Below are 15,832 nucleotides of genomic sequence, written 5' to 3'. Positions count from 1 at the left end.
CACTGCCTCTTGCCTTCTCAAGCCTTGGCCACCCATGAACCTGTCTCCGCTCCACAGGTTTTCCTTCCTTGGACCACTTTTGGGAGGTACTGACCACGGTAGACCGGGAACACCCCACAGGAGCTGGAGATGCTCTGACCCAGCCAGCACAATTTGGCCCTTGTCAAAGTCGCTCACATCCTTACACATTTTTCCTGCTTCCAACACGTCAACTTTGAGGACTAAATGTTCACTTGCTGCTGAACATATCCCACCCACTGACAGGTGCCACTGTGAGATAATCAATGTTATTCACTCGACCTGTCAGTGGTCAAAATGTTATGGCTGATTGGTGTGAATACCTGCCTATTGGAGCAGGTTCTTTTGTAACACCTGGCTGCCAGGTGTCCTCAGATTGTGTTGAATTGTTGAACTGTGGGGACATAGATTCTGCTGTTTGTTTCCACCTTCTAGTTTTTAACATTTTGGTGGGGTTTGAAAAAAGTGCCTGTCTGTTGCGAAAGCAGGGCCCTTTTAGATCCCAGCCTGTTTACGGCTGGTAAATGTTCCTTTAGAGAAGATGATTCTGGGGCGTTGGGTTAGCTCAGCGGTTTAATCAGCGGCCCAAGTACAGAGGCCACAGTCCTCGACGCGGTGGCCAACCTCCACCCTCGCCCCCCCTGCTGCGTGTCACCCCCCACTCTCTCTTCCTCTGTTCCCAACACTATCCACAGTCCGCTCTATAAATAAAGGCTTAAAGGCCCAAAAAATAATCTTCAAAGAAAAGACGAGTCTTGCTAACACTCACTTGGTCTTGAACGCATCAGGTACCCTTGCTGGAGGACGGTCCCTTTATCCCCACCAGGCTTTTTTTATTTGGTGCGGCCTGTGGTAAGGAAATCTGAAAGATTTATTGATGCTCACACAGATATCCCCCGTGGTCCTCAGTACATCATCATTTATCAAAGCCCAACACCGCCAAACATATGGTGACTTGAACATTCAGGGGAAATTAGAGGAGCAAACCTTATGGTCCAAAAACAGACACCCGAGGCAGAGTTCAGATTATTTGTTATCACCCCCTCCCCTCTCCTCAGTGTCGCTCTTACTCTTCAAAAAACTCCCTCCCCTGTGATTCATGGGCTGTGCTTAGCAGCAAAGCAGCCGTCCATTTCTCAACATCAAGAAGTGTCAGCCTTCACCAGAATTAGATCCTGAGCGACGCGGAGGAGAACAAAAGACCTGCGTATGACATGTTCGCTTGCTGAGACGGCTTTTCACCAAAATAGAACAAAAGAGTGCGTGTGTGTGTGTGTGCGTGTGCGTGTGTGTGCGTGTAGAGAGGTGGAGGCAGTTAAAGTGATCTAAAGACATCATGAAAGAAAGAGCCGTGCTGGGGTTTGACTAAAACGTATATATTTAAAAAAGGAGAGAGGCAGAGACGGCAGGTAACTGTGGGACCGTTTTAGCTCCGTTAGGTTGCGTTTTAACTCGACAGGTATGTTTCCCTGCCTGCAGGAGAATGACAGAAGCTGCAAAAGGAAGTGAGGCATTTTAGGAACTCGCTGTTCTTTAGCTACTCGAGCTGCAAGAATTAGAAAAGACAAACACAAGATCTGGATGAAGAATCCCCCCGTCCACTTCTTATTCAGGTTTCAGATTCAGATGTAATGTCGCGAATATCACTTCAATTAGGAGGGATCTTGGTTACTATCTTTATCAATTATTCAAGTAATAAAGGCCACAAAGATGTAATCCTCCCTCCACAGACATCAGACCCTCAAAGCATCCCACAGTCCTCACTTATTATCACTGCCTTCTGATGCCGCTGGTTCTTTCTTTTCCAGACTACAGACGCTTCCACAAAGGCTCTTTAACAAAGGCCTGAGCTCCTCGGGTCCTTGTTGCGCAGCAGGGAGTGTCAAACAGCAAACTGAAGTCGATCTGAGAAGCAGCCACTGAACAGACCTGCTGCTAAGATGTTTTCTCAACTGCTGTTTGCAAGGTCAAGCTCCACGGTTTTGTCTCCTCGGAGCTTCTGGCAATACAAATAAAACTGATCGCCCGTAATCTACAACAGTTCCTCAGTCATGCAGAGTGACTGCACTTGGCAGGCTGCTCCTCCTGCAGCCCATTAGAAATGCATTAGTCCTGGTGTGCTTGTATAACGCATGTAAACACCGGCTGACTGCAGCAGTCTCTTCGATCAATCAGAGCGTCCCCGTCAGGGAGGATCGGACTCTCAGACTCTGCGCTGAGATTGCTGAGATTAAGCAACTGTTAGGGTGGACATGGGAATCAATTTCAGAGTTGTATCCATTTATCTAAATCCCAGTTTCTCACTCTGCTGGGATGATCTCTGTCTGGGATAATGCAATCATTCCGCTCTGCTAATCCTGGCCCAGGGCCCCAGGTGCTGCCGCTGGGAGAGGAGGCACAGTCACTGCTCATCTGCTTATTCAGGGAGGACCTCTTACTGTGTACTGTTAACATGCAGGTATACAGGTACAGCACCTATTGATGGTGTTACTGACTCTTTTTGTCTGGTTCCCTCCAACAAAAATTGGATTTTGGATTACTGCAGAAAATAAGCTCTGTGGTAAACAAAAGTTTAGGATACCTGACGTTTTGTTTCGCAGGATAATCTTCACATCTGAACGGGCTTTTAAGGAACCACGCCACAGTCACACGACTTTATTGTCACCAGCGCTAATCTGTCAACTTGTCTTGTTTGGCGTGATGACATTTAATGTTCCCGACAACCCCTGTGCTCTCAAATTAGCAGCTTGCGCCGCCTGTGGAAAAGGTGGTCCCTCTTATCTCTTTGCTGAACTTGTCCCAACATGTATAAGCATTGTCATTCTACTTTCCTCTAACATTCAAACATATCACCCGCTGTGAATCTTTGCCATGGAAAAAATTGAAAGAAGTCTGATTTGGCAGCGCTAAGTTTATCGCCTCGTCTGACACCTACCCCCCGGCAGTGGTTGCGTGCATTAAAAATAACTATAAAGATATATTCAGTCTAGTGGCTGATGGTCTGGTTTGCTTTAGTGACTCATAAAGAGGCCTCATTATTTCAGTCCCTTTAATAACCAGCTAAAACCTCCTCACAGGAGCTTTAAAAGATAGCGAATTGTTCAAAAAATTCACCAGTGGAGCGGTGAATGACGTGTTTTATGTTGTAGGAAAAAACCTGAAAATCTCTTGTGGTAACCGCTGTTGTACCTAATTTCAGGCATAAACCAAACATCCATTCAAAAACCCTTTGACTTAAAGATAAGTGGATGAGAAGGGGCTGCATGGTGGTGCAGTGGTTAGGGCTGCTGCCTTACAGCTAGAAGGATGCTGGTTCGCACGCAGGGGGCCTTTCTCTGTTAGGTTGATTGATGACTCTAAATTGCCTGTAGGTGTGAGTGTGAAAAGTGGTCTGTCTCTATAGCTGCTTTCCCACTGGTCAAAAAACCTGCTAACACACAGCTTTTTTGCTTAATGGGAAAGGCTACAATCGGAATGGAGACCCGGGTCTTATGACTCTGCAGTAGACCCCGGGTAATGTGTAAATAAATAAATAGTGACGCAGCAGAAAAGAGACCAACAGGAGTATACTTCACTGACAATGGGAACAGAGACAATCGGCATCTATATGAAGGTCATCCTGGGTCTGAAAACCCCGCGTCAGCATGCTAATTTGGGTGGGAAAGGGGTCTATGTGTCAGCCCTGTGATTGACCAGGGTGTACCCCGCCTCTTGGCCAAAGACAGCTGGGATAGGCATAGATAATGGATGGATGGATAGGACTGGAAGGGGGAACATGCTAACTCATTTCCAGGTTTTAGACAACACAGAAAGAAAAGTGCTCTAGCTTTGGCTTTTTCATGTCCATGTGTGACCACTGATGATGACCCAGTCTTCCTGGCCCATAGTCAGGCGCCAGACACATCCACCCGACAGAGTCTGAACAGAAACGGCTCTCATCAAAGTCCTAGATGTCACTGTGGTTTGTTCTTCCTCTGTTTTCTGTTTTAAAATAAAGTCCTTGAGCAATTCTCCATTTCCATATTAGTCTCGTCACAGTTGTGTGATGAAAACGCATCAGCAGCAAGAGATTGGGAGATACAAATCTGTCTCCCATTGGGCCCTTTTCTTTTTTTCATGCTGCATTGTGTGGGACTGACACGAGACTAAGACGAGCCAAATGCAGCCCTGCGTGTGTCTATATTTACCCCCGCAGAACCTGCCACAGCCTGTGTGTGTAGGATGACAGCAGACATAGCACTTCAACAGGAAAATATTGTGAAGACTGCAACGGCTTAGGAACCAGCTGAGGACTGCTGTTGCAATCTGAGGTAAGACTCTCAGTCTGTCTGTTGTTCGAGACACCAGAGGACCCTTAAGTCAGGTGTATACTGGACCTGCAGACAGTCTAACACCAGGACAGATTGTAGGCTTTACGTCTGTTTGATTCTTTTGATTCACCGCATCAGTAAAATGTTCCACTTAATTCCGGCTGAGGGCTCATCACATGTCCTCTTTGAAGTTTCTTTTGATTGCCTGGTGCTTATTCTTGATTTAAATCTCCGCTGCTTCAACTGTAACAAAAGTGAAAGTATCAACACAGAGGCTGAGGTTCACACAGACTTCTAGATGAGTGTGGTGATCAGGGCTCTGAGCAACATTTAATGACTTATGTACAATCCTGCCTTTAAAGTCTGTGAAGAGCTTTATCATTATTAGTTATGCCCGTTGATGTAGCACTGGAAAAAAAAAGTTATAGTTTGCTGTGTTAGTAAAATAGTTTCGAAGGTAAAACATCAGTTAATGATTTAAAAATGAAGGTTATTTTTTCTCTGTGACTTTAAATACGGCAGGTTGTCTGGACCTGAATTTATTTTTAAAGTTAAATAAAATATTAAAAAGACAATTAGTTCATATACAAAATAACATGCCTAGTGCACGATACAACCTGAAATCTTATTCTTATAGTCTGTTTTTTTTTTATCTTATTCTACTTGTTTATTAGTTTATTTAACAGGGACAGTGCACATTCAGGAACATTGCTGTACATGTGCCAGAGTTAGCCAAGAGGCTATTTTTTCTGTAGTCCCTGGACGGATCGTTTTAAAAACATTAAATTAGAAAGTTATTAAAAATGTAATTTTAAACATGCAACACAGAGGCTCGCAATACACGGTATGCAATAAATCTTTAGTTCACTGACAGCAGGAGTACTACTGTTAAATAGCTTTTTACTTCTGTGTTTATTGTGACATTCAACAAGTCACATTCCATGTTTGTGTAAACCTACTTGGCAATAAACTTGATTGTGATTCTGATGTAGTAGTGTATGTATAGATGTAAAAAGGGACTAGATTTTATGCAAACATGAAAGTTATTAACAGTGTTTGAAAACCTTGAGTGGGTGTTAGGTTAGTGAAAATGATGGACCTTAAAATCTGGTTTTATTATATGAAGTTTAAAATTGGCTTCTCTATTTACAACCACGTTAATCGTTTTTGATCCTCCTCAGTTTATATTTATATGTTAAGCTGTTAAATTAGATTAATGCGGCTCTTTAAATGTACAATGTTTGCCAAACTGTATCGTGGATTACTGCCTATAAGTCCTGAGTGTTTTAATGATGGAATAACACTCAACTGAAGTAATTTAATAACTAACATAATTTAGAGGGTTTCAACCTGCCTCTTGTTTGTATTTGAGTGATTATAAAGGCTCTTCCTCACACCCTTCATACACCCACACAGGTGTTTCCACTTGTCCTAATTATCCTCCTGTCCGTGCCGAAGGAGGCGTGTGCACACTGTGATGTAACGTGATTAGCTTAACCTCAGCATCATCATTCTCATTAGTCACTGAGGTTTGGTGACCTCACCTGAGCTTCGCCCAATTAAAACTGAGCAGAAGACTAATTAGCTTGAGTGAAAACACCTGTCGGGGCGTGCAGGACCTTTAATTACTGAAGCAACATCATAGCATGCTATGCTAGCAAATCAAAACAATACAGAAGCTAAGTGCTAATGAAGTAAGACAGGAGAGATTTGTAGAAAGATTTCCTTTTTAATTTGAACAATTACATCATTTATACACATTATACATATGTACACTAATTACAGTTTAAGTACATTAACGTCTCATTCAAAATTAAGTCAGTAGGAAACATTGAAACATTATATTAATAATGTACATGTTTTTTTAGGCTTTGGAAATTATTAATTAACATCATGGCATTAGTAGTGTCAAACTAACATGTCTGATTAAGCCAAAGTCACACGTTGTCCAGGTGTGAACAGGACTGACTGAGGAGCTTTTCCGTCTCCTGCACCGCCGAAGGATTCATACCTTCAAAGAAGAGAAAAAAGAAGAAAGAATCAGTTTATTTTTAATAAATACATTAAGTTTAAATGAGTTCAAAGTCAGCATTTAATACCAAAGACGAGATTTGATAAAGTAATCCAACACAATGAATGATCATGAATCTGCAGTATTTCTAATATTCATTCCCTCATTTGACACATGACAGATGAGTCAAAAGCTTTATATAGATGACTGTGCGATCTTTCCGTTCAGCCATGACTCTCAGTGATTCACAAAATGCAAAACAAAGTCATTCAACTTGATGAAAAAATGCCGAACACTGAGAGAACGATTATAATAATGATTCATATTCCTCTATCGCTGTTTCTTGGCAACGGCTCTGAAACACCAATTTGTCAAATGTTTCCATTTCCTCCTGCAGCCGAGACTCTAAAGGCTCATTATATGCTTGATAAATTTGCCAATTGAACCTATGAAACACACTTCTTCAAAAATATATCGACAACTGTGGAAGTGTTTCTTTCCTTCCTGTAGAGCAAACAGTTTTTGTTACGAAGGTTTCATAAATCAGCATTATTGTTATTTGTCTCGCTGCGACCTTTGCAGTGCAGTCCACTGAGGTGCCCTCGTACTCACAGCTTTGTGTATCTGTTCCAGTCGGCTCTGCTTAGAGACGGTTTGGTCGTAGTGAGGGCGGAGTTTATGTGAGTCTGACACAGCAGCAGGCCGGGCTGGCTGGAGGCTGCACGCACGCGGACACCATCCTCCTACACACGAGTATGAGTAGCATAGTTTTTAATATATTAAGCTCGTTAAAAAGTTAGATATTTTTCTCTCCTTCATTGTCACTTACGTTGCCTCTCCTGTAGTTGTTCTTGATGTTATTAACGTCTTGTTGCAGGCGCTCCAGCTGCTCCGGCCCGAGCTCTTCATACCCACTCTGGAGGGAGGACATGAACGCAGGTGGAAAAGAGCCGCCAGGGTCACGAACCCCCACCCGAGTACAGTCAGTGATCATGGAGTTGGGTCCAGAGAGGCACTGAGAGTTCTGACACGGGAGGCAGAGGAGAGAGCAAATAGAAGAAGAGTTTCTAAACCACTGAACTGCATCACTGCACCGGGGATTGTAAGTGTATCTTTATGAAATCAGGGCAGAATGTTTGGGGAACTTAATACAAACATTTATGCATATTTTCCAAAATGTTGAACTAACTGTGAATAAAATAATACAATTTACTTCTTGGTATTTTGCTTAACAACTAACCAGTCCTGAAATTGGTGAATTCCTCGACTCTGACTCATAGGAGCTTCCAAAGTAGAGTCTCCAGACGTTGCCGCAATATTGTTCGCCTTCTGTTTGAAGCTCACTGGACTCCAGAAGAACCATGGACTGGTCCAGACCCGTGCCTGGGTCCACTTCCCCGACCGAGTCATCTGAGCCGCTGCTGTTGTTCGGGAAGATCATGGAGGAGAGGCTCATGTCGCTTTCTGAGCCGGAGGTCAGCTCCTGAAACAGACAAAGGGCAAAGTTCAGACACACAGCAGTGGCTTAAAAACAGGCTTATAACTGTGTTACTGCAGTTAAACAAAGCTTAGCATTAAAGCTAATTCTAGAAATATAATTAGCTTCTCCCTGCTTTATAAGCCCAAAAGCAACGCCATTCAACACAATGAGCTCTTCAGTGGCTCGTCCTCTAAGTACAACACACGTACATGCAGTGCGCTGGAGGCCAGGCTGTTGTGGACGGCCTCCAGCTGGGCGTTGTACAGCAGGGCCTTCAGGTCTGCCCCTGTGAACTGCTCTGTTGCTGCTGCCAGCTGCTCCAGGTCCACATCCGCAGCCAGTGAAACACCAGCACTCAGAGCCCTCAGGATCTCCACACGTGCTTCCTGGAAGTGTGACACAAGAGGAGGAGTGTCTTGAATCATCACTGAACTTAAGTTAAGAGATAAATCTGATTATCAGTAAGTACAGTGTTATTTAAATAGTTTTAAATGATGATTAGAAGTGACTCAACAGACCAGGTCAGGAGGCGGGCAGTAGAGCGACTTGTCCAGTCGCCCAGGTCTCAGCAGGGCGGGGTCGATCAGGTCGGGACGGCTGGTGGCTGCGAGGACGTACACACCTACAAATGCAAACATGCAGGACTTCAATAACTTTAGTTAAAGGTATAGCTTTTCATTTTACCTGTACACATGTTCTCTGGATGAGAAGAGAGATACCACTCTCATGTGTGTCCAATGAATATGAAGCTGGAGACAGGAGGTGCTTAGCTTAGCTTAGCTTAGCATAAAGACAGGGGGAAACAGCTAGCCTGTCTCTGTTCTACCAACACCTTGAAAGCTCATTAAGTACCTTGGACAGAGACAGACTAGCTGTTTTCTGTTATGCTAAGCTTACCAGCTGCTAGCAGTAGCTTCATATGTATAACAAACACACATAGTATGAAGGTATACTACTGTAAGACCTACCCTGCAGTCCCTCCACCCCGTCCAGCTGTGTGAGGAGCTGGTTGACCACACGGTCAGTTACACCTGTGCTGTCGTGGCCCCTCCTGGGAGCCAGGGAGTCAAACTCATCGAAGAACAGGATGCACGGCTTGGCAGCTTGCGCCCTGCAGCAAATAGAGGAAATTAAATTATTTCATCTGCACAGATTGTTTTTAGCAGAGCCTTCAATCACCACACATTTTTGATAGTAGTCATTATAACTAGAAACTAAAGAGTTTAAAATGTTCACAAACCTCTGGAAGACATCTCGGACCCCCTGCTCACTCGCTCCGATGTACTTACTCAGAAGTTCAGGTCCCTAGAGAGAGATTAACATCCTGCGTCAGTAAAGATTCACACTGCTCTGATTTCGGAAGATATAGTCCTCATTTTCTGACTGACACAGCCAATGCCCCGCCTACCTTAATGCTGATGTAGTTCATACCACTGTCTTTGGCCACAGCTCTGGCCAGCAGGGTCTTCCCTGTACCAGGAGCTCCGTACAGCAGTATTCCCGAGCGGTGGCGGATAGGAAGATTGGAGAACAGGATAGGATACTGCAACAAAGCAAAGACCCAGAATCAGTTATTAAGCATTAGCATTAATCTCATCTTTATAAAAAAGGTCCTTTTTTTGACTGAGATTTAATATAAAAAAGTCAGTTTTATATCATTATTATATTATTCAAGCTAATATGATTTTAATTAAGGCTAAGTTTAACTTGGCCAATATGGTGCTTGTAAAAAAACCCTCAAAAAGCAAGACAGCGTTTGTTTCCTCTGAGCTGAAGGCCTCCACCTGTTAAAGGGGCGAGTTTGGCACCAAACATTAGCAGCACAGAAAATGTGAAGACTAGGAGGGTTGGCAGCATCCAGACTGAACAATTTATTTATTTGTTTGTTTATTTTACAGGGACAAAGCAAAGCTTCTTAGCTATTAGTTAAGAGTTAGCTATAAGCTAAATTGCACCTGTAGTCCCTGGGCAGGAAACAGAGAATAAAACACAATTACAAGTAAAAAAAACACAAATACCAGACAGTTCATATTCACTATACAACAACAAGATTTCACAACATTGATTTGAGCCATGATTTCATCTTGCATTTAAAATCATTCAGACTGCAGCACTCTTGTCATAACTTGGTACTGAGGTTAAAAACTTTGTAGCTCTGATAGAGAAAAGTCACCTCTGTAGGTCTTCCTAGTTGTCCCCCCTGTATTTTGAGCAGGGTGATATGAACTCTTTGAGTGGGGGAGGAGCCAAATTATTGATCACTTTGTACACTAAACTAATAATCAGCAAAACAAGGTTGTCATAGGTCAGGAGATTACACTTCTGAATGATGTGAGAAGGCTTTCTCAGTGCCTTGAGTGTTGGTTTGTAAAGTGTTTGCAGTGGAGCAAGTCTTCTCCAGCTTGTGACCAGCTAATGATACTTTATGAGATGTGTGAGAAGATCAGTGCATGTACAATGCGATCACCAAAAAACCTAGTGTGTCATAATTAAAAAATATGAAATCTGGTTGGTCCTTGAAAACTAGGTTGTAAACTGGAATATAATCTGCTGAAACTCAGGACAAAAAGACAAACCATTAGTCACCTCTTTCTATCATACATCATATAAACAAAGAATCCGTTTACACACCGAATGTTCTGGCTGGAAGTGAAAGTGATAAATTCAGAGGCTTTGAAATTAAAGGTAGATTGAATTAAAGTGATGAGACACTGTGTGAAATTGACTTTAATTGAATAAACTGGTTTGAGATTGATTTCAATAAGTGATTGTTTATTTTCATTCCTCGCTTCACTGCTTTCACAACAACTTCTGCTGGGACTTAATTTCCTGCTTATTCGACAATCAATATCAGTGAAGGTGTTAGAAACCATTTGTGATAGATGCACCTTCTTCAGATTAATTTTTATTATTTATATAACTACTCCACATCCACACTGGTGCCTCCATCTGAATGCAAACACACTATATACTTTATGATTAGTCACACTGACCTTAGCAGGAAGCAGGATGGTGTCCATCAGCTGCTGTCGCACCTCCCTCAGCCCCCCCACTCTCTCCAGCCCTACTCCACTTGGGGTGTGGAGGTCTGCTCCCCACAGCGAGGGCGGCGTGAATCCCTTCAGAGCCTGCGTGAAGTCCCTAATCGACAGACACACACCTGAGAGATACGCAGCGCAAACAGTTAGAGACAAAAAGAAAGACTGCAAGAACATGTGGAAGTCTAGACAACTTGAATCTTGACTATCAGTGGTACCTTGGTCATTGTGTGTTCTCTGTGCAGTGCTGGCATGGACAGCCCGCTCCAACAGTAGCACCAGGTCTTGGGGTGTGTACCCCTCCGTCTCCTTGGCGATAGCGGCCAGATCTAGAGTCTGTAAGCTCTCCTCAGATAGGCTGCTTTTTCTGATTATAAGACGGCGCAGGATTTCTGCTCTTTGAACCTACAAACAAAAGAAAACACAACATTTAACTCTGTGTGTTTAACTGTGTGTTCATGTCTGTGTTCATATCTACGTGTGTGCTGACCTGGTCCGGTGGCTGGATGTGTGCAAAGCCCTGGATAAAGTGCGACCCCTGCACCTCGGTCAGGGAGGGATGGAGGGAGTGCTCGCTCTGGCTGGTGACGATCAGACACACCAGGCTGGAGTGACCCACCGTTTCATCCACCACATCCTTCAGACCTGCAGCCACAGACAGACGAGAGGAATCAGCATCAAGGCGTGTGAACATCCTGTCTGTGAACATACATTAACTCCTCTACACATGTAACTAATAAAGAATCATGGGTTTACTCTGGGCTATGTGCAGCTGCAGCAGAGCCTCAGGACCGTGCTCGTGCTCTGGTGAAGTTGGCGCCCCGGTCACATGATCAAGGTCATCGAGTAAAACAACTGAAGGCTGCCTCCACTCTGCCTGCTCAAAAACATCCTGCAGCATCTGTCTCACTGTTTCTGCCCTTTTGCCTGAAAAAGAAAAACAATTCCTACAATAAATACATCCAGCTGGTTTTCTTTGACACCGAGAACGTTGGAGAATCTGTTAACCTTGTAGTTTTTTGCAGTCCACCACCTCCACGTGTGCATCCAGATCTGCTCTGGCTTTTCCACAGAGGGCTCGGGACAGGGTACTCTTTCCACCTCCCTGTGATGACAAATTAAACAGTAAGCAGCAGAGTATTTACACCAATATTGTTAAGGATGTAAGGATAAAAATGCATTAAAATACATGCTCTGCAACATGGAATGGAAATGGAAATACATACCTTAGCACCAGTGATGAGCAGAGCTCCTCCTTTGAGTCCCCGCCCGGTGGTACCAAGCTCTCGTGAGAGGGGACTACCCAGAAGGCTGTGGGAGATGAACTCAAATCCAGTTCTGCTCAGCTCATCGATCCCACTGCAGACAGGTGAAGGAGGACGTGTTATAGAGAGAATTACATGCTAAATATTATATGCTTATAAAAAGCTACTCGCTTACCCAAGAAGGCTGAGGGAAGGAAGCTCTGAGGAAAGGTTGAGCCTTTCAGCTTGAGATTTCACAGCTGGCACGGTCACTGGTTCTCTGTCTACCTGCAGGTGACAAATAGTGGAAAGTGTGAGATTTGTTAAAGCACAGCTCCTGTTTTATCCCTTATCTGCATGAAACAATGCATGCAGCAATCTGTTTACGTAACATGCGTGCTTGTACCTGTATATCCGCCTTCTGGAGAACAGCCGGTGCGAGTAAAAACAGCTGGTCTGGAGGGTCGCTCTCTGGTTCCGGTTTCAGCACAGTTAAAGCAAACTCTAACTTTGCTATAAATTTGGAAAAAACAACAGAGAAAAGTGATGTTTTTTGTTGTTTGTAGCTTATTAAACAGATTTTAAAGTGCGCATAATGTGATGTTTAGTCTGTTTGGACATTATCACAGGGAGTAACAAATGAATCACCATCATTTCCATGTAGCAGGATGTTGCCGGACCGTGCAGTGACACAGGCTAAAGGTTCATGACTCTGAGTGTGCAGCCAGCCGAGGAAAGCCGTCTGGATCTCCTCGTCATCCTCCTCAGGCTGGAATTAAAGGTCAAAGATCACATGGGCAGAAGGGTGAGATTTAACATTAAGCAGTTTTGAAAATTAATCAACTTTAAGACTGATAGTTGAAGACACAAGTGCAGTTTAACCACGTTATACTCCAGCACTCACCAGCTGTTTGAGCGGCTGTAGGCGGATAGAGGATGCTACCTTGATGGTTGATTTGACCGGCTTAATTCTTACTGTTGAATGTGGGAGAATATTTAACCTGAGGGCCAGCGGCTGTGAGATCTAAAAAGAAATCACATTTTTTATGAGAGGTATGACAGCCCAAAAACTAAACAGAGGGCTGAGCAATAGTAAAGACAGCATACTCACCCAAACTCTTCCACTATGGATCTCTCCCTTATTGTGACTTCCTTCCTTGCCTGTCAGCTTCTCAACACCATGGCACACCACCCTGACCACCATGGCTTCCTCCTCTTTCCTCTCCTCTCCTCCTTCTGCAGCAGCTTTAGCTCCTCCTGCATTCCTCTTCTTCTCCATGGCATGCTTGGCTTTCTCCCTCGACTCTTTAGGCGAGGGAACTGTGGAGAGCAGGCCATAAGTGACAGGAAACTGACCTCCTGTTAGTCCAGCATCCGAGCCCTTGCTCCATGGAAATAAATGAATAACACCTGTTACAGCATGGTTTATAGTGCAAAGAGAGTCTGGAGGTGAGCCGCAGACTCTGTAGATAGAGTCAGCGAGGAGGGGAGGGACGTCAGGTACGGGTGGTAGCTCTTTAACAGGGTCATAAGTTCCCTTTATCATGTAGCGTAGCAGGCTCTTCATGTCAGCTATGCCGCCCCACTGGTGGCTTTGAGGAACAGGGGAGATACTTTGTAAAGACGGTCCTGAGGGGGAGTACGGATCCATATTTTGCTGCTTCTCGCTACTTCTCACTGGAGAACCACTGAGGTTTTCTGTTCCATCGCGGCTCTTAGGAGAGACGACAAGTTCTGTGAACTGCTCCAAGCGACCGTAGAGGACAGACGGCAGAAGCGATCCTGCACAGTTAGAAATAAATTGTACTGTGTTCATGCTGTGTTGAAACCAACAATCAAACATCAAATGTTGGTCTTTATACATTCATCTTTCACATGACACACTATACAAGCAGGTTCTGTATCTTTCACTCCATGAATGTCTTTCTTAGCAAGAAGGCAAAGGAGTTTTAACAGTCTATTTGCTACAGTGGAAAGATATGGATTATTGTATTAACTCCTATAACCTACCTATTCGGATGTAGATGGCTGTGTGGCTGTCCACCCACACAGGAAACACAGCGTCTTGGAAAACCACTCTGATCTGATCCAACAGCTGCTGCTCCAGTGCGGCGCTGTGAAGCTCCTACGGTGTAAGTCACAGGAAACAAAAGAGAGTAGTGTATTCTTATGCTCTTTCCATCCCTTGCAACAAATTACTGTTGGTCACAATACTCCAACAACACCCACCAGGATTTCCCAGTCATCAGATGACAAAGGCTCCACAAACACTTGCTGCACCGATGAGACCTGCTGACATGGTCTCAGGAAGCCCTGAGAGAAACAAACAACACAAACACACTCAGGATATGACATATAGATTATTCAGGTGGGAAACTGAGCACAGAACAAAGTGATCTCTGTGGGAGCTGTACCTGCTCTCCATCCCTCAGGCCCAGTTTTTCTCCCAGTTGTCGACATAGCTCCACTTTATGGCTGTCCAGGTTGGAGGAGGTTCTGTTTGGAGTCCAGCTGAGGAATACTGGGGATCCATGGCCCCAGGACAACTCCAAAGCCTGGTTCTGAACACAGACACACATATTTGCTGCCACAGTGCTTAATCTATTAAATTTGTGTTTTAAAGTTCCCCCCCTTTTCTGCATTTATCATCTAAAAGTTCTCCTCCAAGTCATTTTGACATCTTATCCTAACAATGAGTACTAGAGGACCCACAAGTCTGCACTGGCGCTGGAAGTAGGTATCTATGTCTCTTATCTAGGAAAGGGATTTACATTGTTTTGTATCTAATTATTATAATCTTTGAATGAATGAATGAATGGGTCAGTGGGTCGGTCGGTGGTACTTGACAATGTAGCGATTTTCATGAATGCACTGGCATTTATTCAGTCTCCTGTTCCATCTAAAATGTAAAGTGTTGTCTCCACCAAGTGAGACTTCATAGGAACTACTTCGAATACGATGAAGTCAGAATGGAGTACAAGTGATAATGCTGATAACCACTGGCATCTTTGTTAAGACAATATGAGCTTACTGATATCTGTTATTAGTTACAATTTCCTGAAAATGTTATTAAGACCATCGAGAAAACACACTTATTAAACATACCAGCTACTGATGACACAATTCAATTGTGTGATATATGCAGTTAACTTTGTATATCAAATCATCAGATCAGCCTCTCAGCATATGTCTTCAGCTGGAAATGTAATGGAGCCCGTAATGTGTCTTTAATAACATAATACTGAAATGTAGTAATGTAAACAATAGGAGGTAACTTTGATTTGAAAGTCTAAGAAGCTAACCAACCAGCAACACTGATCCCAAAACTACAAATACATGTTTCAGCAAACGCAAGAAGGTTGAAAATATTAACGTTTATATTAACATTATTGACTGACATTAGCTGACACTGACAGTTGCATTGCTAGCTAAGCTAACTTACCTCGTTTAGGGAAAGGTGCGATATCAACTTCGATGGGAGGTGAAGAAAGCAGTTCTTTGTGTTGTTAAAAACAACAGTAACATGTTGAATGCCCTGATTACTAAACATAATTTCAAGGACAAGTTCTGTAATTGCAAGGCAGGTTGCTTTGCTAACGTGAAATGTGCAACAAACTCATAGTCGATCGACGTGCTCTGTGTGTACACACCTAGACCAAAGCAGTTGACATCGAGCTGAACTACTTTTCAAAATAAGATATTACACACGGACATGCAATACATGGACGGCA

General features: G+C 43.6%; 1 protein-coding gene across 1 annotated transcript; it reads right to left on the bottom strand.

Annotated features, from left to right (window-relative positions):
* Window positions 1-6,134: 6,134 nt before the first annotated feature.
* On the bottom strand, window positions 6,135-15,717 carry pex1 (peroxisomal biogenesis factor 1). Its single transcript, XM_069681580.1, has 24 exons — window positions 15,544-15,717; window positions 14,516-14,662; window positions 14,331-14,414; window positions 14,112-14,226; window positions 13,213-13,883; window positions 13,006-13,125; window positions 12,750-12,870; window positions 12,508-12,614; window positions 12,298-12,389; window positions 12,084-12,216; window positions 11,866-11,962; window positions 11,614-11,784; window positions 11,348-11,502; window positions 11,076-11,262; window positions 10,813-10,979; window positions 9,228-9,362; window positions 9,060-9,124; window positions 8,788-8,930; window positions 8,338-8,441; window positions 8,029-8,205; window positions 7,580-7,822; window positions 7,169-7,363; window positions 6,952-7,082; window positions 6,135-6,339 (listed from the first exon to the last, which is right to left on the bottom strand). Exons 1-24 carry the CDS (start codon window positions 15,649-15,651, stop codon window positions 6,255-6,257), a joined length of 3,753 nt encoding a protein of 1,250 aa, XP_069537681.1. The 5' UTR covers window positions 15,652-15,717; the 3' UTR covers window positions 6,135-6,254.
* Between the last annotated feature and the right edge of the window lie 115 nt (window positions 15,718-15,832).

The sequence above is a fragment of the Semicossyphus pulcher genome, unplaced genomic scaffold (genome assembly GCF_022749685.1).
Source record: "Semicossyphus pulcher isolate SPU_LCO1_2020_fin unplaced genomic scaffold, fSemPul1.0.p SCAF_5, whole genome shotgun sequence".
In the NCBI taxonomy this organism is placed as follows: Eukaryota; Metazoa; Chordata; class Actinopteri; order Labriformes; family Labridae; genus Semicossyphus; species Semicossyphus pulcher.
The sequence above is the reverse complement of the archived record's forward strand: the minus strand, read 5'-3'. Positions and strand labels throughout refer to the sequence as shown.